Here is a 22,654-nt window from a genome sequence, read left to right as displayed (position 1 = left end):
TTGGATCAGGGTGATGAGCCATAACATTATTTGGGCCGCGGGTTCGTACTTGCCTGATCGAAAATATGTGTGGGCCGGCCCGAATTTGTCCACAACGCAAAACCCCCCAATTTCGGGGGAAATTACTAATATTGAATGTTAACAAGATTAATGGTCAATAATTTACTTATAATGTATTAAAGTAACAATAAAACGTGATTGCATTAAAATAAGAATAAAAAAGAAAAATAAATTAATAAAATTCCATCATTTAATGAAAATTTTCATGTTTGTTATTGAGATTTCCATGTTGAGGGAGAGGGAGAAAATTAATATATAAAAGTGAATAGATGATATAAAAGTAAATACACAAAATTTCACGTAGGAAAGAGCATCGAAGCTTTAAATTAATAACCGTTGCGATTATAAGATGTGTGAGGATAATATTATTACAAAATTTACAATTACAATTGGGCAAGCCCGTAAATATTTTAAACATAGGACAACATCCAGTACCGCGGAGGTATAGTTTTAGCATCATTAATTCATCTTTTGAATTAGTTAGCTTAGAGAGATTTCTAAGATTCTTCAATATTTAGTAATTACGTAATCTTAAATATTTGTCCCCTACGAATCTTAAATGAAGTCGTGTATATAAAATATTTCCATATATATAAGAAATCACATCACCTACCGTAATTAATAGAGTGTGTAATTTGAATTTAGGAAAGATGTTGTAATACTTTCCTAATTCAAAAGATTTCTTGAATTAACGGTCGTAGATTCATTAATAGAGTGTGTAATTTGAATTTAGGAAAGATGTAATACTTTCCTAATTCAAAAGATTTCTTGAATTAACGGTCGTAGATTCTTGAGGCAATTGACCGACTTATTAATTACATCCAAAATTTGACGACCTTTCATATACTATTACCATAAACTAAACTCAGATGAAACTATAAAAATAGGGTTATGTGTTCTTAACTAATACTCGGTTTTATTCTCTTAATTAGAAACTATAGTTTGCATAGTTCCAACATGCATTTCTTTCCTTCTTCACCCATAATAAGATTAATGTTGTTGGTGTTGTTGCACGCGGCGGAATATCCACCGAGCTTTGTCCACGACGTTGCTGCCGACTCACCGATTCGCGGTCGCAATGGTTTAGAGACCAACCTCACTTCAGTAAAATTTGGATTCTTGGCTGATTTGCGAGTTGGATCTCAGTCCATGAAACAATCTTTGATCATGGACACCGGTAGTAGCCTGCTTTGGATCAACTGCCATCCGTGCGTAGCCGACGCACCCGAGCCATTATTTGATCCGAAAAGCTCGACCAGTTTCGAGATAGAAAAGTGTATCAACACTGATATATGTTATGGAACTGGTGCAGTGAAATTGGAAGCCGACGACAGAAGAGGCCGCATGTCATATAAAGTACAGTATGGCTCGGCCAAAAGCAAGGGATACCTCGCTCGAGACACGTTCAAACTTGGGACGAGTCCGAAAGAATTGGATAACATAGTTTTCGGTTGTTCCAGATCTGCTAGGCCGCAGAGGCGCACAAGTACGGGCATCTTGGGTTTCGCTGCCAATCGACTCTCACTCGTTTCACAAATAAAGGCTTCCAAGTTCTCCTATTGTTTAGGGAACGTGAGTGATGAATCGTATCCCTATAGCTTCTTGATTATAGGGGATGACATCGGCGTCTTCGAGTATAAAACTCGACTCATTATTGAAAACAAATACTATATCAATCTGGAAAGCATCAGAGTTGGCAACAAATTAGTGGCCGTCGACCCACAGATTTTCAGAAGAAACTCCACTTACTACAGTGGCGGCATGATCGTGGATACAGGTTCAACCTACACGTACATTCCCGGAGTGGCCTTCACCAAATTTGAATATCAAGTCATCAAGCTTATTAAGGTTGATTCTACTGTAACTAGAAATTATTCCCTAGCATATAGAGGTCACAAGATGCTCTGCTACAATGGGCTCTTGACTAGGGATTTGCAAAGATTTCCAAATGTATATTTTACGTTTGAGGGTGGAGCAACTATGGAGCTTTCGCCTGAAAACGTATTCTATCAGAGGTACACCGGCAGTTTTTGCCTGGCTATACTCCCATCGGATGCTGTTGATCTCGACAGCAGCAGCCAAAGTCTTATAGGGAATGTGATGCAGCAGTTCTTTCGCGTCGGCTTTGATCTTGAATCAAAGGAATTTATGTTCCAGAAGGTCGACTGTGCACGACTAGTATAGGAATATTTTTATTTTTCTAGTTGGATAGTGTTTCAATGCTGTAGATTTTAAAGGTTAATAAATAAAATTATGAATTTTATTATCTTGCTCTCTTCTCTTAATGAAATGCACCCAAGTCGCAATTTTGAAACGTTTTTCTCTCGCTTAATTTCTCATGTTCTCATAAAGTTTGAGCTTGTATTCAAATATTAGTTAGTTTCGAATTGTTGGAATGCCTTCAACTGTAACGCTGATCAGTTGAAGAACAGTAGCAGTCTCTTTCCTTATTTTCTTGTGTTGTTATCTATTCCTCACATAGTATGAAATTAATGGTTTTGGTGAAACTAGTTCTTTAATTATCTGCCAGTTTTTGCATGATACTTTGGCAAGATAGGGAAGGAACCATGAGGGTGCTGGTAAATCTGTGAAGTTATCAGGTAGGCCTACGGTGGAGGAGGGAGAATTTATGGGTATCATTCATGGATCAAGGAGATGGGATTCTCACAAGGTTGGCTCGAGTCGGATTGTAAGAGAGTTGGCTCACACTTCGCATTAATCACGTGAGGAGGAATCAAAATGCTATTGCTCATAGCTCCAAGAGATGTTCATACACTTAATGTTTGGGATGAACCCCATTTTCATCTTCATGCTCCGTGTTTGTGTTCTTAATAATATTCTCTTTTCTTCATAAAAAAAAATAAAATTATCTGCTAGTGTTTTCGTTTTCTTGTGTTCTTGTTTATTCCTCACATAGTCTACATAGTATGAAATTAATGGTTTTGGTGAAACTGATTCGTTAATTATCTTCCAGTTTTTTCAAATTTTCGTCTATATACTGAGACTGTTATTTGATGTATTTGTAGAATAGTCGATATTTGTAGAATAGATATGCGGCCCTTGAAACATCTATTATGGTTTAATCGCTCAACTTGTAGAGTGACAGTCTCATAATCGAATATTATTATTTACAAACTCTAATCATCAAATACATCCAGATCTTTTATCTCATCAAACCGAGCAATCCAACCTCATGAAAAATAAATATCATAGATGGTACACCAGACAAGACAAGTATAAATACATAATATAATCATATAAAGAAATAAAAATAACTATAGATTTGAGTTGAGTTCTAGTCATATTGAAGAGCTGATGTACAAGATGATTTTAGGAAGGTTTTCCATGCACCAATGACGAATAAGAGAAGAAAGGCTAGCAATATCTTTCCAGTGTACAGCAAACTGATGGGTGACGACCGTTTCTCCGTAGTCGAATGTGAACCATCGACACTCTACAAAAGCACAATAGCAACATTAAACTTGTGTCTGGAAAGGCTTATAGTCCTCAACAAAAACAATGTTATCCAATCATTTTAAGAGACAATATAACTCTAATATAATCACTACACATAGTTTAACAATCTCATGAAAAATGCGCATCAAACTCTTCATACAAGGATTACAAATCTAAAATCATCAACCTCTTTTATCTAGAGTACAAAATTAATTGAAAAACTATATCTAGGAAGCGACAACTCTAACTTGAGCCTTGGCTATATTAACATCAATAGTTTCCAATGGTCAAATAATGGGTGGGGATGGAGTTTGAAGTTAAATGCTTACAACTAACCGGTTGATCCCAATACTATTTGCCACTAAGGAGACGAGCAACGATTTCTAGAAATTAAGATGGCCAGTGAAAATATCATATCTTTGCTTACATATGAATCACCCAAGGCTACAGCAACTTTCAGACGTTCTTCATGCATGTCTTCTGGCATAGTAGGTGGTTCCTGCAGTAAAGTAAGAAAGAGATGCATTTCATTTATTTTACTTTTGTTTGAGACAAAAGCAGCAGAAAGTGAACTTACCAGTTACCAGAGTGATTGGAGCATGCATAATCTTGTGCAACTTCAGAAGCATCACCAACTTTGTTACATTAGCTGCATCATTGCTGACATTTAGGGATAACTATTAGCAAATGCAGAAATATAAACATATCTAGAATAACTCGCTACTGCATTCTTGAACCACGCAACCAATCTGAGAACTTATGAAGGATATTCTTAGATCAATGGTTCTCTTTAAACAACTTCAAGATACAGGGCCACATATTAATATAAGATATTCAATTACTTTCATGAAAGAAACATCATAAGATGATCGTTATCTTTAAGCAACAAAAGCAAGTTGCATAATCTGCAAAAACAGTTGGACATTGATATATTCAATAACTTATCACAAGTTGAGAAATGAGAAAAAATCTTTAAATTACGAATTCCTAGAATTATCTTTTATACCTATCATCTTTCCTGCCAGAACCTTCTTTACTAGCTCCATGAGAAGAAGAAATGTCTGCTGGACTCTGAGGATCTTGATCTTTCCTGCCAGAACCTTCTTTACTAGTTCCGTGAGACGAAGAAATGTCTGATGGACTCTGAGGATCTTCCTGCAGTCAAATGGATACTAATTGTAAGATGGTGAATGAGAACGTAATAGAAGAATCACGTGAAAGAAAATCAAATCAAAACAGGATCTATGTAGCCATAGATTCATCTACATCATCAAAATGTCCTTCACCCTCCCTATGCTTTTTATCAATGCAGACGGCAAGCTAAAAACCCAAAGTGAGATCCTTAAATGCTTTGTTGCCAGGACATAAAAAAGTTAAATAGATAGAGATAAATTCGTTAAAATTGCTCCTAGTCTAGTATCTAGATGGTTATCAAAGGCTCAAAGCAACCAACCGTGTGCAGTTTCTGGTTAATCAAACAAGTGGACAGGTCGATTGGGCCATTTGATGGCATTCTTGGTAGTGGTTGTGATTCTTCCCAACACCAGCAGACCTCCCGCACGAACTCTATCCAGAGTACGGAAATTGCTAATCAAATAAACAAGATGAAGATCAGTAAGAAATCGAAAAAAATGATAAGATGGACTAAAAAACAAATACACTGTTTTCCAATAAGCTCCATAGAACAAAGTAGTATTTGTTAACAGAAATACCCCGTATACTACAGTTCCCAAACCAAAGAGCATATAAACAAAACTGTGCGAAGAGTGATTCCTGCTGAGCACTTTTAATGGATTGAGAATTTTTATGCTACGTTGGAGAGGAATTCATCTCTGTCTCCGCAACTGCAGAAAATAAATGAATTTAACTACACAAGCAAATGTACAAGTGCAGCTAAACAAAGTCCAATTAAGAAAGCCAATATAGAATTTATAACATACAGTGAAATAATTTACAATCTCTCAACCAATAGCTGATCTTCTGGTGAATGTAACAGCTTTCTCTTCTGTTCTTCTCATAAGATATTTTATTAGACAATCAAAAGGTAGGTATTAGAAATTATTACAAAGGGATGAGAAATCCTCAAAGATGAAGTCTATTTTCTAATTTCTAACAATATCAAACACAAAAAGGGGGACTTAAAATCTGTGATTTGATGAGACATTAGCATAACAAATCATTCACACAAAAATCTTCCAAATATTTCTAATATCTACTCCATAAAACAACAAGGTAAATATTCAAGAAATCCTAGAATTGGATAAGATGAGAAAAAACATTCACCATTAGATTCAACCACAGTTTGCAGCTTCCAATCTGACCCATAATCCACAAGCAGAGAAGTAGGACCAAAGCTAACAGGCACATCTTGGCCTACACACGTCCACAGATTTAGTTGAGAGACTTCACGCTATAGCTCCCCTTACTGTAAAAATCCCAGATGCTTATCTATCTTAATATCAGTAGGGTGAAGGCTACAGGCCAGCATTCCATTAGCCATGCTCCCCCACACATTGGATTCCCTTCAGCCCCTTCCATTTTTTTGCAGTTAAACACATAAGATAAAAGAGAACAAGGTAGGTTAATGATTCTCCATACTTGAGGATGGCCTTGTTGAAGCTCTCAAGGTCAGAACTGTAATTATCAGAAGACTACCACCTGCAGAACTGAGAACACTTTCTTTCGATATCATTAAAGCATGATTCATTTTTTGCTAGACCAGCCAGGGCACAGACTGCCCGGTTTGCATATGTTTTAATCAACTTGAACAGTATACCACAAGTAGAGAATCTATAAACACTCCCACTGGACATATTCCATCTTCAACACATCTAGTTACTTCTTTAATACTTTGATTACTTTTTTTTTTCCTACTTATTCTTGTCGTCATATTTTAACACAGGTCAAAGCAATAATTATTCTTGTCGTCATATTTTAACACAGGTCAAAGCAATAATTATTGAGGATAGAATAGTGGTATATACATATTCAAATTTGAATAGAAAACCAGTTGTTCTATCATTCAAAGGGTACTCACCGAGATCAAATTTTTTTATATACTAACATATATTATAAGTTTAGGATTCATATAAAACATGTTCTTATCTTAAGATTCTTGTTTATGAAATTCTTTGCTTTTTCACTTCCTTGATTTCCGGACCATATTAATTTCCAACAACGATTAACTTCAAATATTCATGAAGCGAGTCTCTTCTAAATCACACATATTTCCATAAAAAAAATACAAGTCATTCACAACAGGTAGAGAGCATATATAATAAAACGAAGAACATACACTGAAATCCCCATATAAATCAGCTTTAGGGTTGAAAGCAGTAATGATTATCAAGGTTCATAATATTCAATTAAACACTCACGAGGGAGCTGGCCGTCCCAAAATAACTTGAATAAGTTGGCAGCATGTTGGGGACAGCGATTAGGATCAATGCGACATATTTCGAGCTGAGTTAAGGTTTGATTACCCTTGAACCAAATATTCAAGGCTTCTACATAATCAGGGCTCAACCTACCAATACCCCTATAAGCGTCCTCTACCGATTCGATGCCGTATCTACAAGCGTTGCCAACCTGCCAGTTGATATCCGACAAGAAGTCCTCCTCGCTGGGGCTATCGGGCCAGAAGTCTTCACGTTCAACACGTGCGTAATGCCTTAAGCAATCCAAATAAAATTCTGTACCAGATTTAAACTCAAAATTAAATGATGGATCGGAATTGAAATCTGAAGCATCGCCATCGCCATGGTCATGGCCGCCGAAAGACAGCAATGAGAAGACGACGAATGCGGCGATCAGCAATGAGAAAACCACCACGAATGCGGCGATCACGTTAAACCCCTTCATTCCCATGCCCTAACTACCGATGCTTTTCTTTGGACTAAGTTTTTCTTTTTATTCGTCTTCTGATTTTGTTAGGATCAATTCACCAGAATATATATCGTATATCACTTCTTTGTGGGCCTAATTTGATATTTTTGACGGGCCGGATCATGGTAAAAGTTAGATTGTCAAGTTCCACCCGTGATGAAAAGAGTTTTTTTTTTTTTGAAAAAAAGAGTTTTAAATTGCTAGATTTATATGATATATCTCATTCCAATTTAAAAATTATACATACCATATACGATTTGATATATTTGTGTGGTTTTGAAGCAATAGAGAGTCGTTTAGCGCTAATTAAAGAGTATGGAATTATATATGTCATGTTAGTTTAGTTTTTGTATGTGTGTGTGTCATATATTTACATATTATTTTGTACATGTATAATAAAATTCCTATTCTTCTGTTATATTTTGCGCATTATGAACGTATTATTGTTGTAATTATTTGAATTACAAACGGAACTCTAAAAATAACCCAAACTAATTCATTATTTAATTTTGATAAATTGATTAATTTTGAATTTGTTTCATCATCTTATATTTACGACGGATTGGAGGCAAGAGTTAGCTACAAAAATTTATTTTAATATTGATTAGAAGCATAGAGTGTTACTGTTAGTGTTAGTGTTAGTGTACATATTCTAAACATAAATCATCATTAATATTTATAAAACTAATTAATAGGATAGTAAGTAAATTTTATATTACAAATTAGATATTTGAACTTATATAAAAATAAAACCTTAATCTCTATTTGTTTCCTATCGATTCGATCCTCACACTTTAGGTACTCATTTACGTACCTACTAACAATATGGTTGAAAATTTTAAAGAAATTTTGACGTTCTAAACTTGAGAGATCTATGAAGAAAATTTAGAAAAAAGATGAAATTGTCTTGCTCTACATTTGGGAGACCACTGAACATAACTTAGAAAAAAGAAGATAAGTTAAATAATTTTTTTTAGGGGTACTATGGATTGTTTCCTTTTGGTGGGGAGTAATTAGTTCACTGCACATAAGGAAACAATTTTAAATATAAATTCCATGTCCATCTCTTGTAACCCTTGTCAAATTAATCCTTTTTCAAAATTCCACAACCGTCTCTTCCCAAATTTTCATCGATCTAACCCTTCTAAAATCGAGCCTCCAACCTTCTTCACGAGGTATGGATCGACTTCTTCTGAAACGCAAGTATCATGCCGATGGCGGTGATGGGCATTATTTATCTTTACTTTCTCCGCAATGCCGGTCTGTGTGTGAAGATTATCAAAATCTCCTTCTCCCCTTCTCCAAAACAAGTTGTGTTCATGGCAGTAGTTGTGGTGGATTGTTATACTTTGACAATTTTAGGGGCAAAATTATTATTTGCAATCCAACAACCAGGGCGATGAAACTCCTTGATCCCCCTCAGATGCGACATTATTCAGATGCGATTATTAATTTCATGTGCAGTGGGTTTGGGTATGATCATAAATCAGATGACTACAAAGTTGTGAGAATCTTCGATTACTTGTATCATTATTGTACAGTGAAGATGAAGAACCCGTGTCGTTATTGTAGAGGAGGAGGGAAAACAGAGATGAAAGTTGAGGTGTTTTCACTCAAAACGGATTCCTGGAAGCAGATTAAAGTAGCTGCTGATTTTGATTTAGATGGCATCTCGTCTTCTTCGTGTAATGTTAATGGATCTTATTATTGGATAAAATTAAATCATAGGGATGATACACTATTTCACTATAGTGTTGTATCATTTGATTTTACTCGTGAATGCTTCTCCAACATCAGTTTACCACCAATACACAAGGACAAGGAGCATGACATTCTTGTCAAGGTTCATGATGACATGGTGGGTGTTATCCGCTATGAGAGGGCATCACAGAGTTTTGGAGTTGTTACCACTTTTCGGCTTCTGGTATTGAAAGAGAGCTCGTGGATTCCTTGGGTTTGTGTTGATCTATGTGATGTTGAGAGGCCGCTGATGTTGCACCAAGGTCGATTTTTGTTTTTAAAGAAAAAAAATTCTGAGGGGATGGAGCAACTAGTAGTTTATGATTTGGAAACCAAGAAGTTGGAGGATCTGGATATATATGATTATGTATATTCTGTTAGGAAATTAGACGCAACTAATTCCGCCCGGGATCAAGTGTGACTCAATATTGTGGATATCGACCGATATGAAACGAGAAGAAAAAAAATGACACCGATATTTTTAACGTGGTTCGGCCAAACTGCCTACGTCCACGGACCCACACCAATATATTAGAGAATCTCAAAAGGAGGAGTACAACAAAAAATACCACACTGTATTTTGTATATGCCTACGCAGAGGCTATCTCTCAACTCACTTTTATCACTCGTGTATAACTTCCACACTGAAGTTTTCTCTCACAAGAATTTTCTCTCTCTATTTCTCTCTCTATCTTTCTTAGCTGAAAGCTTTGTTTGATAGTTGTATTTGGTGTTGTGTTTGGCAAGTGCTGCGGAGGGGATTATTTATAGTGAAGGAATTGGAGGTGGTAGGTGAGATGTGGTTGGTGAGAGGTGGTTGGTGGCAGCCAAAAAAGAAAGCTACCACCTTTGACTAACAATCTCCCACTTGAAGACTGATTTCAATCTGTCTTCACACCTTGATCAACGCAGCAGCCTTTCTGTCTTTGTCATTCTAGCAAACCAATTGAAGCTGAGCACAACTTCAATTTATCAATGGTTACTGCCTTTGTAAGCATGTCGGCTGGATTTTGAGCTCCTTGGATCTTTTCAAGTATTAACACCTCATCCTCCAACAGAGATCTGATGAAATGATAACGAAGTCCAATATGTTTCGTTCTAGAATGAAATGCTGAATTCTTTGCCAGATGTATCGCACTCTGACTATCGCTGTGCAAGACATTCTTCGTCTGATCAAAACCCAATTCTGCCAACAACCCTTGTAACCAGATCATTTCTTTGCTAGCCTCGGTGATTGCCACGTACTCTGCTTCTGTAGTGGATAAAGCAACAATCTTTTGTATCTGCGAGATCCAACTAACAGCAGTCGTGCCAACAGTAAAGACATAACCGGTAGTGCTTCTCCTGCGATCTACCTCACCGGCAAAATCTGCATCTACAAAACCTTGTAGTGCTACATCACCTCGTCGAAAGCATAAGCATCTATCAGTAGATCCACGTAGATATCTCAATATCCACTTTACTGCTTCCCAATGCTGCTTTCCTGGATTTGCCATAAATCTGCTCACAACTCCCACTGCATGAGCGATATCTGGTCTAGTACAGACCATGGCATACATCAGACTTCCAATGGCTGAGGCGTAAGGAATTTTAGCCATGAAGTCTCTTTCCTCCTTAGTCTTTGGAGAGTGCTCTTTGGATAGGCGGAAATGGTTAGCTAATGCTGAGCTAACCGGCTTAGCACTGCTCATGTTGAATCTTTGCAAGATTCGATTGACGTAGTTGGCCTGAGACAACTGCAAAACACCTTTTTGCTTGTCTCTGTAAATTCTCATCCCAAGAATTTGCTTTGCTTCTCCTAAGTCCTTCATCTCGAACTCCGCTGAAAGCTGTCTTTTCAACTTCTTGATTTCATTCAAGTCTGAGCCGGCTACTAACATGTCATCAACATAAAGTAGCAAGATGATATAGCTGGACTCGAACCTCTTGAAGTAACAACAATGGTCAGCATTGCACTTCATGTAGCCATTTTTCTGCATGAATCCATCAAACTTCTTGTACCATTGCTTCGGAGCTTGCTTCAAGCCATACAGGCTCTTTTTCAACTTGCACACCAGCTTCTCCTTTCCTTTGACAGAGAATCCATCTGGTTGTTGCATGTATATTTCCTCCTCTAAGTCACCATTGAGGAAAGCAGTTTTCACATCTAACTGCTCTAGATGCAAGTCCTCCATTGCAACAATACTCAGGACCGATCGGATTGTTGTCAACTTTACAACCGGAGCAAAGATATCTGTGTAGTCAATTCCTTCTTCCTGTTGGAAACCTTTGACTACCAATCTTGCCTTATATCGCTTTGAACCATCATGCTCTTCTTTGATTCTGTACACCCATTTGTTGTGTAGAGCTTTCTTTCCTTTGGGCAACTCAACTAGTTCCCACGTCATATTAGAGATAAGAGATTTTATCTCTTCTTTCATTGCAAGCTCCCACTTGACAGAATCTCCGACTTGACATGCTTCTTCATAAAATTCAGGTTCACCAGCATCGGTCAGTAACATCTGATTCATGTACTTCCTGTTTGGAACATGAGGTCGAGATGACCTCCTGGGTATAGGAGTTGGAGCTGGAACTGGAGACTGTGGTGGATCAGCCTCAGAGTTGGGCTCCTCCGTCTGCAAACCTTCATCTGTTTGCTTTGATGTACTGCACTCTGTAGTATCATCTGGATCAACATATGTTGGATCATCACTTGTTGTGTCGGTGGACTGCACTGCATTCCTGTCCTTGTACATCACATTTTCATTGAATATGACATTCCTGCTTCGAATGACCTTCCTGTTTTTGTCATCCCAAAAACGGTACCCGAACTCATCTCCACCATATCCAATGAAAGTACATTTTAGTGATTTGGAGTCGAGCTTACTCCTGGCATTATCACTAATGTGTACATACGCGACACAACCAAATACTTTCAAGTGAGAAAGTTTAATTTCTTTGCCGCTCCAAACTTCCTCAGGTATTCTGTACTCCAATGGTACAGATGGCCCATGGTTAACGAGATATGCCGCTGTGTTGACAGCTTCTGCCCAAAATTGTGTTGGCAGTCCTGCATGTATCCTCATGCTCCTAGCTCTTTCTGTCAACGTCCGGTTCATGCGTTCTGCAACTCCATTTTGTTGTGGTGTCCCTGGCAACGTCCTTTCTAACTTGATGCCGTCCTGGTAACAAAATTTCTTGAACGCCATATCTTCGTATTCTCCACCATTATCGGATCTCAACTTCTTTATCCGTAAGCCAGTTTCATTCTCCACCATGGCCTTCCACTTCTTGAACGCCTCAAACACCTCTGACTTGTGTCTCAAGAAGTAAACCCACACCTTTCTCGAGTGGTCATCGATGAAAGTCACAAAGTAAGACTTTCCGCCAATGGATGAAACTGCTGTTGGGCCCCAAACATCTGTGTGGACTAACTCAAGCTTTACTTGCTTCGGAGTTCTACCACTGGTATTGAAACTCACCCTCTTCTGCTTCTCGAAGATACAACTTTCGCAAAAGTCTATATCAACATACTGAAGCTCTGGTAGTTTCCCTTTCGAATGCATATACTTGAGCCCTTTCTGGCTCATGTGCCCAAGTCTTTGGTGCCACAAATTTGCATTCTTCTTGCTATCAGCAACTGCAATTGTCACACACGCATTCATCGTTGTGTATAGGCTGCCAGTATCCTTGCCACGTGCAAGAATCATTGCGCCCTTAGTGATTTTCCAATAATCACCTGAGAAGTGTGTATCACATCATTCTCTTGACAATTGCTTGACGGAGATTAAGTTCTTCCTCAACTCTGGAATATGTCTCACGTCCTTCAATTTCCATACAGATCCATTGAGTTTGATCTGTACTTCTCCTATGCCCACCACGCTGCATGGATGATCATCTCCGAGATATACTTCTCCGAAATTTCCCGACATGTAATTAATGAAGGAATTTCGATTCGAGGTGGCATGGAAAGATGCTCCAGAGTCTATAACCCAATACTCGGCCCTTTTCTCCATAGAGCATATCAAGGCATCGCCTTCTTCTTCAGCCACAACATTGGCTTCGGTCTTTTTCTCGTTTTCTTTTGAAGGTACTTTACACTGCGTTCTGTAGTGTCCGACCTGACCACAATTCCAACATTCAACAGACTTTGATTTGTTGGAATTTTTGTGGATCCTGGAGCTCTGCCTGCCATTCCTTGACTTGCTCCGTCCACGCCCTTGACTTCTGTTTGAGTTTCTGCATCTGCTTTCTGCATTTAAAGCGGCACCTGAAGTGGAGACTACATCTGACTGCCTCCGGATCTCCTCGGTTAAGATCATGCTCACGACATCATCGAACTTCATTTTGGACTTACCGGCAGAGCTGCTAATGGCCGTAACTGTGCCATTCCAGCTCTCAGGTAACTGCCCAAGTATTAACAAAGCCCGGACCTCATCATCGAAATTGATGTCCACCGTGGTAAGTTGGTCCGTCACTTCGTTGAACTCGTTCAAATGTTCTCCAAATCTTCCGCTCTCCGTCATTTTCATATTGAACAATTTCTTGATCAAATGAACTTTATTTGCTGCAGACGGCTGCTCGTACATGCTGGATAAAGCTTTCATGAGAGACGATGTTGTCTTCTCATGCTTTATGTTGAAGGCGACTGACTTTGACAAGGTCAGTCTGATTGCGCCGAGTGCCTTTCGATCAAGCACCTCCCACTCGTCGTCCTTCATATCCACTGGCTTTTCCTTCAAGGGCTTATACAGGTCCTTCTGGTACAAGTAATCCTCCATTTGCATTTTCCAAAATCCAAAATTCACACCATTGAATTTCTCCATTTTGGAAATTTTATCGTCTGTCGACATTGCTCCCACTCGATCAAAAAATACGATAATTTTCTCAAAAAATTCGTTTCTGATGTGGAGGTTCAGTTTACACTGCAACCACAGAGCATACTAAGAATTTTAAAAGAATAATTACCGTTGCGCACGAAACACTGTTCGCAAAATTTACTATTCACCTTTGACTAACATATTCCATGATGATATTTTCTTACGAAGAGAGCAGATTTTCACTACCAGATTCAAAACCAATGGATGGATCCTACAGTAAGGAGGAGGAGGAGAGGGAGGATCTAGAGGACAAGAGGAGGTTGTACAAGGTGGGCAGGATGTTCAGATCAGATTTCATGTACGAGTTTGAGATTCAAAACCAAATAAGGAGTAGGAGTAGGAGACGAGATTATGACTACGAGATTCAAAACCAATCAAGGAGTAGGAGGAGTAGGAGTAGGAGAGGAGATTATGACTACAAGATTCAAAACCAATCAAGGAGTAGGAGAGGAGATTACGAATACGAGATTCAAAACCAATCAAGGAGAAGGAGTAGGAGAGGAGATTACGACTACGAGATTCAAAACCAATCAAGGAGTAGGAGAAGGAGTAGAGAGGAGATTATGACTATGAGATTCAAAACCAAGTAAGGAGTAGGAGTAGTAGTAGAGGATACCAGATTCAAGATCAATGGATGGATTCTACCGCAGGGAGAAGGAGAAGGAAGAGCACAAGAATACAAGACTCAATGTGCAGTCGCCTATATTATTAAAGGAATGTCAGATAGTAATAAGCTTTTGGTATTTCATACATTTGTGTCTAGTTTATATCAAGATCTCTTTTCCTCTTACTTTTGGAATCTCTGTTGTTCATTTTTAGTCTCAACCAAGAAGTTCTTTTTGGAGTATGATTTATCAAAATATCAATTTGATTTATGAATCTTTTTGGTGTTGTTTTAATGCATTTTGTTGAGAGGTATGGGTTCACTTTATCGTTGTTTCTTTAGTGTTGTTCCGTGCAATCATCCAATGACATTGATGAAGTTTACATACATATTCATTGTAAAATACTACTCTATATTATTATTCTTTATATTTGGTGTATTATTTGCTAGGTTAAATCATATTACTCTTCTAACACAATCTTAAAAAATGAATATCTTTACAGCCCTACTTATTTTGATATACGTTGTAGCTTAGCTCTTTTGTGAATTCTTGTTGACTGCATCATAGCTTGGATTTATCAGTTACGCTTTATGAATTTGTTCAATAGTTTGTACATTTCCCAAATTTTTGTTTTTGAAGAAACGTGATGATGCACGACAATTTATGTGATTCCTGCATCCAGATCTTGGTGTTGGTAAAGGTCTATATGTTTCTTCTGTCCTTGTATTTTCCTGATGGCTTATTTTGATTTCCTTAGATTTATGTGCCCTTTCGCTAGCATCTCCTCCTGCAGTCTCACCACAACATCTACCTGACCGAGCTTCGCCTCACCTGCCATGAACGTAGCATATGCAACATGATCAGGCTCCAAACCTTCCTGCACCATCTCATCATAAAACTCCTTTGCCATTGTTACATTCCCAATCTTGTAACAACCGTTTACAAGAGCCTCACTCACATCCCCTACTAGACAATAGCCATACATCAAAATATTGTATGATATCACATCCAACTCGATACTCTTCTTAAGCATGACGGCAATCCACTGCGTGGCACAGCCAATTCTCCCTTGCTTGCAGTAGCCGTGCATATTAGGCAAAGCCCCTCGCGTCTTCATCTCTTCCTCGAGGCCTACAGCCTCACCTATCATCCCCTTGTGACTATAACCACTTATCAAAGAGTTGTACGAGTAAACTGAAAGTTGTTGGGAAATATACACAAATAATTCCACCCATTATCAAATCGAAAGCAATATCAAAGATATAAATTATCTAAGACGGGAAAAAATAATAACACCGATATTTAACGTGGTTCGGCCAAACTGCCTACGTCCACGGACCCACCCCAATATATTAGAGAATCTCACAAAGGAGGAGTACAACAATACCACACTGTATTTTGTATCTTGCCTACACAGAGGCTATCTCTCGACTCACTTTTATCACTCGTGTTTAACTTCCACACTGAAGTTTTCTCTCACTATATTTTCTCACTCTCTAACACTTCTTTCACAAGACTTCTTTTGTGAATTTGGGATGCTCTGCAAGTTGCTGCGATGCACATATTTATAGCCTCCATTTGTTGATTCCACCTCACATCCCAACTTTCTCAAAGTTGATGGGGCTGCACTTTCCTCTTTGGTGGTGGCAAAGTTGTGGTGGTGGCAAACAACTTTCTCAAAGTTGTGGTGGTGGAGCCTCCATGTTTTGGCTAACAATCTCCCACTTGAAGACTGATTTTAATCTGTCTTCATACCTTGATCATCGCAGCAGCCTTACTGTCTTCACTGTAGAAGACCAACTGAAGTTGAGCACAACTCCAGTTTCTCTTTACCAACTGTCTTGGTTAACATATCGGCTGAGTTCTTGCTTCCCTGGATCTTCTCAAGTTGTAAGATCTTCATCTCCAGCAGGTGACGGATGTAGTGATACTTCAACTCAATGTGCTTTGTCCTTGAGTGAAACGCTGGATTCTTAGCCAAGAAAATAGCACTTTGACTGTCACTAAAGAGTGTACTATTCTCATGCTTCTTCCCAAGTTCTCCCAAGAAATTCTGCAACCATACCATCTCCTTGCTTGCTTCCGTCACGGCTACATACTCAGCTTCCGTAGTAGACAACGTGACAATCTTCTGTAACTTAGAAGACCAAGAAATAGCAGTACCACCAAAAGTAAATACATACCCGGTTGTACTCTTCCGACCTTCCAGGTCATTTGATGCCAAATCTGCATCAACATAGCCAACCAACTTGGCACTCTTGCCATCAAAACATAAAGCCTTGTCCGTGGTACCTCTTAAGTAACGAAAAATCCACTTGACTGCTTCCCAATGTTGCTTGCCCGGATCACCCATGAATCGGCTTACTACTCCCACTGCATGTGCAATATCTGGCCTTGTACACACCATGGCGTACATAATGCTGCCTATTGCCGATGCATAAGGAACTTTTATCATCTCGGCACGTTCCTCCTTTGTACATGGCGACTCCTTCTTCGACAGCTTGAAGTGACAACCCAACGGGATGTTCACCGGCTTCGAATTCTGCATGTTAAATCTTTTCAATACCTTCTCAATGTAGTTGGCTTGTGAAAGATACAACTTTCCTGCCGCCTTGTCTCTTTTGATCCTCATGCCAAGAATCTGATTGGCCTCTCCAAGATCTTTCATGGAGAATCGTTCAGACAATTGCTTTTTCAACTTATCAATTTCCTTTGCATCAGCTCCTGCGATCAACATATCGTCAACGTATAGCAAAAGGATAAGATAACTTTTGTCGAACCTCTTGTAGTAGCAACAATGATCAGCGTGGCATCTCGCGTAGCCAATCTCCAACATAAAACTGTCAAACTTCTTATACCACTGCTTCGGAGCTTGCTTCAGGCCATACAAGCTCTTTTTCAACTTGCACACAAGATTTTCTTTTCCTTTCACCACGAATCCCTCGGGTTGTGTCATGTACAAGTTTTCCTCCAAATCACCATGAAGGAACGCTGTCTTTACATCCATCTGATGTAACAACAAGTTTTCTGCAACTACCATGCTCAACACTAAACGAATAGTGGTCAGTTTCACAACAGGAGTAAACACATCGGTATAATCAATACCGTATCGTTGCTCAAACCTTTTGACAACCAGCCTTGCCTTGTAGCGTTTGCTACCATCAGCTTCAATCTTGATTCGATAGATCCACTTGCAATGCAATGCCTTCTTCCCCTTCGGGAGCTCTACAAGTTCCCAAGTGCCGTTTAGGATAAGAGATGCAATCTCATCATCCATAGCAACTCTCCACATCCGCTTATTACTACCAGTATCTGCCTCTGCATAGCATTCAGGCTCACCACCATCAGTAAGTAGTAAATAAAAGTTAGAGGGCGAGTACCTATCAGGTGCACGTCGCTCTCTAACCGGTCTTGGCAGCGGATTGCTTGGTGGTGGGGTTCTTGGCTCCTCATCTGGAACCTCTTCAAAATTCTGGCTCTCCTTGCTCCCACTCGAGTTTGAGATGTCTAACTCGACTACTTGGGAATCAGAATTGCCAGGGCTAGATGCTTTCACTCTTTCCTTGTACAACACCTGTTCATTGAAAACCACATCTCTACTTCGAATAACCTTTCGGTTCTGCTCATCCCAGAGCCTATAACCGAACTCGTCTCCACCATAACCAATGAACGTACACTTAAGAGATTTAGCATCTAACTTGCTTCTATTAACATGATCAATATGAGCATAAGCAACACATCCAAAGATGCGTAGAAAAGATAGGTTTACCTCTTTTCCTGTCCATTCTTCCTCAGGTATCCGAAACTCCAATGGAACTGATGGACCTCTATTGATTAGGTATGCAGCTGTGTTAACTGCATCTGCCCAAAACATCTTAGGCAACCCACTTTTCAGCCTCATGCATCTTGCTCGCTCATTTAGTGTTCTGTTCATCCGTTCTGCTACACCATTCTGCTGGGGAGTTCCTCTCACGGTTTTCTCCATGCGAATCCCATTCTCAGCACAGTAGTCTTTGAACTCCTTAAGTTCATATTCTCCTCCATTGTCGGATCGTAGACACTTTACTTTCAGCCCTGTTTCAGTTTCTACAAGGGCTTTCCACTTCCTGAAAGTATCAAATGCATCGGATTTATTTTTAAGAAAATAAACCCATACCTTTCGAGTGGAATCATCAATGAAGGTTATGTAGTATTCCGAGCCACCAAGGGATTTTACAGGCGCCGGTCCCCATAGATCACTATGGACCAGCTCCAGCTTCTGCGTCTTCAAGGTTCTGCCGCCTCTCGAGAAGCTTACCCTTTTCTGCTTTCCGAACACGCAATCCTCGCACAGGCCAACTTCAACAGTTTCCAGGCCAGGCAGCCTACCCTTCGAACACATTATCTTCATCCCCTTTTCGCTCATGTGGCCAAGCCGACAATGCCACAAATCTGCATTGTTCACTCCTCCTGCAAGATCAATGCAATCTTTGGAGTTAGTTGTCATATACAACGTGCCCTCCTTCTTTCCACGAGCTACAATCATAGCTCCCTTGATTATCTTCCAATTACTGCAGCCAAATGTCACTGTGTAGCCCTCTGCATCAAGCTGCCCAATTGAAAGTAAGTTCCTTTTCAGTCCAGGAATATGTCTGACTTGATTCAGCTTCAACTCGGATCCGTTGGATGTCGCAACTCGTACGTCTCCCTTTCCCACGATTTTCAGGGGCTCATCATCAGCAAGATACACCTGTCCAAAATCGCCAGAGACATAATTTTCAATTATATCTTCATTACTGCATGAATGGAAAGACGCTCCAGAATCCAGCACCCACGACTCCATCGGACTGGTCACGCTCAGGACCAACGCCTCGCCTACATCTTCTGTTGTGGCTGCGTTCGCTGTCTTTTTGTGATCCTTTTTCTTCGGTGGCACTTTACACTGATTCTTAAAGTGCCCGAACTCTTCACAGTTCCAGCACTGGATTGAACCCTTATCCGTCCTGGATTGGCTCTTTCCTCTGGACTTTGACCTTCCCCTGTTCTTCTTTCCTTTCGATCTTCCTCGATATTCCGTGTTCAGTGCAGACCCTGACCCTGAAATAGATGGAGATTCTTTCCTGCGAATCTCCTCGCTGATCATCAGATCTCTTACTTCGTCAAAGCGCAACTTTGCCTTTGCCGATGAAGCGCTAACTGCTGTCACTGTTCCGGCCCAACTTTCTGGCAAAGAAGATAGCAATATTAGGGCACGAACTTCATCATCAAACTCGATCTCCACCGAGCTCAGCTGTGTGGTGATCATATTGAACTCGTTCAAATGATTCTGCACTGGTGTGCTCTCGGACATTTTTAGATTGAACAATCGTCTCATCAAATGTACTTTGTTTGCAGTTGATGGTTTCTGGTACATCTCCGCCAGAATCGCCAACATCTCCTTTGTTGACTTTGCTCCAGTCGTGTGGTAGGCAACGTTCCTGGACAGCGATAAACGTATTGCACTCATCGCCTTTCTGTCCAGCAGCTCCCACTCGTCCGGATCCATCTTATCTGGTTTTTCTTTGAGGGGCTGATGTAGATCTTTTCCATAAAGATAATCCTCGATCTGCATCTTCCAGAAACCGAAATCCGTACCATCGAACTTCTCAATCGTAATCTTTCCGTCGCCCATCGTAACTGCTCCCAATTGATAAACAAGATAATTTTCTCAAAGTAATTCTTTTCTGATGTGGAGGTTCAGTAATTACTGCAACCACAGAGCATACTAAGAATTACAAAAGAACAATCACTGTTCACAACGAAATCACTATTCACGATGAATAGTAACAGCACAAGAAAATTATCAGACCGCCACAAACGTGGCTCTGATACCAGTTGTTGGGAAATATACACAAATAATTCCACCCATTATCAAATCGAAAGCAATATCAAAGATATAAATTATCTAAGACGGGAAAAAATAATAACACCGATATTTAACGTGGTTCGGCCAAACTGCCTACGTCCACGGACCCACCCCAATATATTAGAGAATCTCACAAAGGAGGAGTACAACAATACCACACTGTATTTTGTATCTTGCCTACACAGAGGCTATCTCTCGACTCACTTTTATCACTCGTGTTTAACTTCCACACTGAAGTTTTCTCTCACTATATTTTCTCACTCTCTAACACTTCTTTCACAAGACTTCTTTTGTGAATTTGGGATGCTCTGCAAGTTGCTGCGATGCACATATTTATAGCCTCCATTTGTTGATTCCACCTCACATCCCAACTTTCTCAAAGTTGATTCCACCTCACATCCCAACTTTCTCAAAGTTAATGGGGCTGCACTTTCCTCTTTGGTGGTGGCAAAGTTGTGGTGGTGGCAAACAACTTTCTCAAAGTTGTGGTGGTGGAGCCTCCATGTTTTGGCTAACAAAAGCTTCAGCCCTCCACTCACCATCTCAGAAGCTAACTCCTTTGCCTTTCTTTGACAACCCGGCAACCAGCACATTGTAGGTAGCATCACTCGGGCTGCACCCCACGCGCTGCATCTCCTGCAAAAGGCCGAGCGCCTGCTGCACATCCTCACGTCTGCAAAACACATCCACTGTTGTATTGTAAGTAACTACAGTTGGCTCAATCCCAAACTCAACCATTGATTCATACACTTCTCTAACTTTACCATCTAAACCTCTATCCCTAAAAACCCTAAGAATCCTAATGCAATTCTTGACATCTGGTGAAAACCCATTCTTCACCATCTTTTCAAACAACCACAAACACCTCTCAACATCTGATTTCGTAGTGAGAACCCACAATATGAAATCGAGAACCCTGCGTGATTCGAGTAACTATCAATCAAAGCATCAACAACATCACCCTCCATGTTGGTATCAATAACTCTCTCAACCACCCAATACGCACGGCTCATCAAATCATTCTCCAACAAAACCTCAAGAACACTGCAAAACACAAATTCAGAATGCTTAAACCCCTTCCGCCGCTCGGCCCACCGGAATATCTTCAAAACCGTCGTCGGCCGGCGGCGAATCGAATCTATCACACTCGATAGAAAATCGGAATTGATTACCAAAGCACTGCAATAATCAGGAACAACCCAGTCGTCATCTCTAAAAGCCTTCGGATTCTCTCTCATAGTTTTCAAAATCAGATTTTGATAGAGCCCTCGTGACGATTTAACGTTGTCGTTGCCGCCAGAGCTCCCTTTCACTTCATTAAAACTATATTTTCCCACTTCACCATTAAAGCTATCTTTTCCCAAATCCGAATTGCGATGAAACTGTGAAACGAAGTGAAACCGTACCTTGAAACCGAAGTCGTAATTGAAAGAAGACGGATAGCATAAAGAAACGAGAATTTTGGAAGCCAACGATTTTGAAGCTGGCAACCAAAGGGGCATTCTATGATGCTCTGCAGTTTATCATCAAACTAAGAAAAAAAAGGGTGAGAGTGAAAGGGTTGCTGAAGAGAGGTTTGAAAATGGAGGCGGGAGGTTTAGGGTGGCTTGGCCCATTACCGTGGCGGCGAAAGAATGAAGAGCCGTCAAGGAGATAAAACGGAACATCAAAATTTTTCGATTTTGTTTTTCCTTTCTCACTATTAAAATTAACAAGAGTGAGCCAAATAGATTTTTTTTTTGAAGAAAAAATAAAAACAAATAGATTTGACATGCGAAAAATAGGAGTAGTTGTCACTTTGGAACGTTTTCGATATTGCAAGTAGCCACAAAAATGTGTTATTTTTTATTTTTAAAAATTATTTATCACATGATAACCTCTATTCTTCACTTAAAATATAATTAATTATCATTATAAATACTACTTTTTTAAATGGAATTCTTTCTCCACTCATAATACAATCTCTTACTAAGATAATTTTTTGTGGACGGAACTAATAAAATCTATTTCAACTTATGCAAAAATTATCTTTTGAGAGTTTGTATTCGAAGATAAATTTAAAGTTGATCTGCAAAATTAAAAAAGTTAATGTATTTTAAAACAATTAATCCTCAATTTTAATTGATATTTTTCAATATCAAAAGTACTACTTCTCCCATTAAAAA

At 39.4% G+C, this 22,654-nt stretch overlaps 4 protein-coding genes, 1 long non-coding RNA gene and 1 pseudogene across 6 annotated transcripts; 4 read left to right on the top strand and 2 right to left on the bottom strand.

The window, feature by feature from the left end:
* The first annotated feature begins 1,053 nt into the window (after positions 1-1,053).
* Positions 1,054-2,244, top strand: LOC131013865 (aspartic proteinase nepenthesin-1-like). The gene has a single exon (XM_057941830.1). It carries the CDS (start codon positions 1,054-1,056, stop codon positions 2,242-2,244), a length of 1,191 nt encoding a protein of 396 aa, XP_057797813.1.
* A 1,007-nt stretch (positions 2,245-3,251) lies between these two features.
* Positions 3,252-7,460, bottom strand: LOC131006303 (uncharacterized). 2 transcript variants are annotated; one of them, XM_057933496.1, is made up of 6 exons: positions 6,894-7,460; positions 4,970-5,103; positions 4,523-4,671; positions 4,094-4,176; positions 3,944-4,015; positions 3,252-3,514 (listed from the first exon to the last, which is right to left on the bottom strand). In XM_057933496.1, exons 1-5 carry the CDS (start codon positions 7,381-7,383, stop codon positions 3,984-3,986), a joined length of 888 nt encoding a protein of 295 aa, XP_057789479.1. In that variant the 5' UTR covers positions 7,384-7,460; the 3' UTR covers positions 3,252-3,514; positions 3,944-3,983. The 2 variants fall into 2 exon arrangements, 1 of the variants encoding a protein (XP_057789479.1); XR_009095449.1 differs by lacking the exon at positions 3,252-3,514 and having other exon boundaries at positions 3,998-4,015; positions 4,094-4,165.
* On the top strand, positions 6,295-7,438 carry LOC131006304 (uncharacterized). Its single transcript, XR_009095450.1, has 2 exons — positions 6,295-6,418; positions 6,460-7,438. It is a non-coding gene; the product is annotated as an uncharacterized LOC131006304 (long non-coding RNA).
* A 1,340-nt stretch (positions 7,461-8,800) lies between the features above and the next one.
* Positions 8,801-9,937, top strand: LOC131013849 (putative F-box/LRR-repeat/kelch-repeat protein At1g11620). Its single transcript, XM_057941829.1, has 2 exons — positions 8,801-9,508; positions 9,863-9,937. Exons 1-2 carry the CDS (start codon positions 8,801-8,803, stop codon positions 9,935-9,937), a joined length of 783 nt encoding a protein of 260 aa, XP_057797812.1.
* Positions 9,938-14,200: 4,263 nt separating this feature from the next.
* On the top strand, positions 14,201-14,590 carry LOC131013818 (uncharacterized). The gene has a single exon (XM_057941827.1). It carries the CDS (start codon positions 14,201-14,203, stop codon positions 14,588-14,590), a length of 390 nt encoding a protein of 129 aa, XP_057797810.1.
* A 754-nt stretch (positions 14,591-15,344) lies between these two features.
* Positions 15,345-22,147, bottom strand: LOC131013802 (pentatricopeptide repeat-containing protein At1g22960, mitochondrial-like; annotated as a pseudogene).
* Positions 22,148-22,654: the final 507 nt, after the last annotated feature.

Source organism: Salvia miltiorrhiza, chromosome 1, assembly GCF_028751815.1.
Source record: "Salvia miltiorrhiza cultivar Shanhuang (shh) chromosome 1, IMPLAD_Smil_shh, whole genome shotgun sequence".
Lineage (NCBI taxonomy): Eukaryota > Viridiplantae > Streptophyta > Magnoliopsida > Lamiales > Lamiaceae > Salvia > Salvia miltiorrhiza.
This window is presented reverse-complemented; position numbering and strand designations above follow the sequence as displayed.

Excerpts from the sequence above, each read along its gene's own strand:
- LOC131013865 (XM_057941830.1), top strand. The coding sequence starts at position 1,054 with ATGTTGTTGGTGTTGTTGCACGCGGCGGAATATCCACCGAGCTTTGTC.
- LOC131006303 (XM_057933496.1), bottom strand. The coding sequence starts at position 7,383 with ATGGGAATGAAGGGGTTTAACGTGATCGCCGCATTCGTGGTGGTTTTC. Across the intron at positions 5,104-6,893 it reads TTGGGACGGCCAGCTCCCTC|CAATTTCCGTACTCTGGATA; the intron begins GTGAGTGTTTAA and ends TTATTTGATTAG. Across the intron at positions 4,177-4,522 it reads TCTGGCAGGAAAGATGATAG|CAATGATGCAGCTAATGTAA; the intron begins GTATAAAAGATA and ends CCTAAATGTCAG.
- LOC131013849 (XM_057941829.1), top strand. The coding sequence starts at position 8,801 with ATGAAACTCCTTGATCCCCCTCAGATGCGACATTATTCAGATGCGATT. Across the intron at positions 9,509-9,862 it reads ATCTGGATATATATGATTAT|TTGTATTTGGTGTTGTGTTT; the intron begins GTATATTCTGTT and ends TTTGTTTGATAG.
- LOC131013818 (XM_057941827.1), top strand. The coding sequence starts at position 14,201 with ATGGATGGATCCTACAGTAAGGAGGAGGAGGAGAGGGAGGATCTAGAG.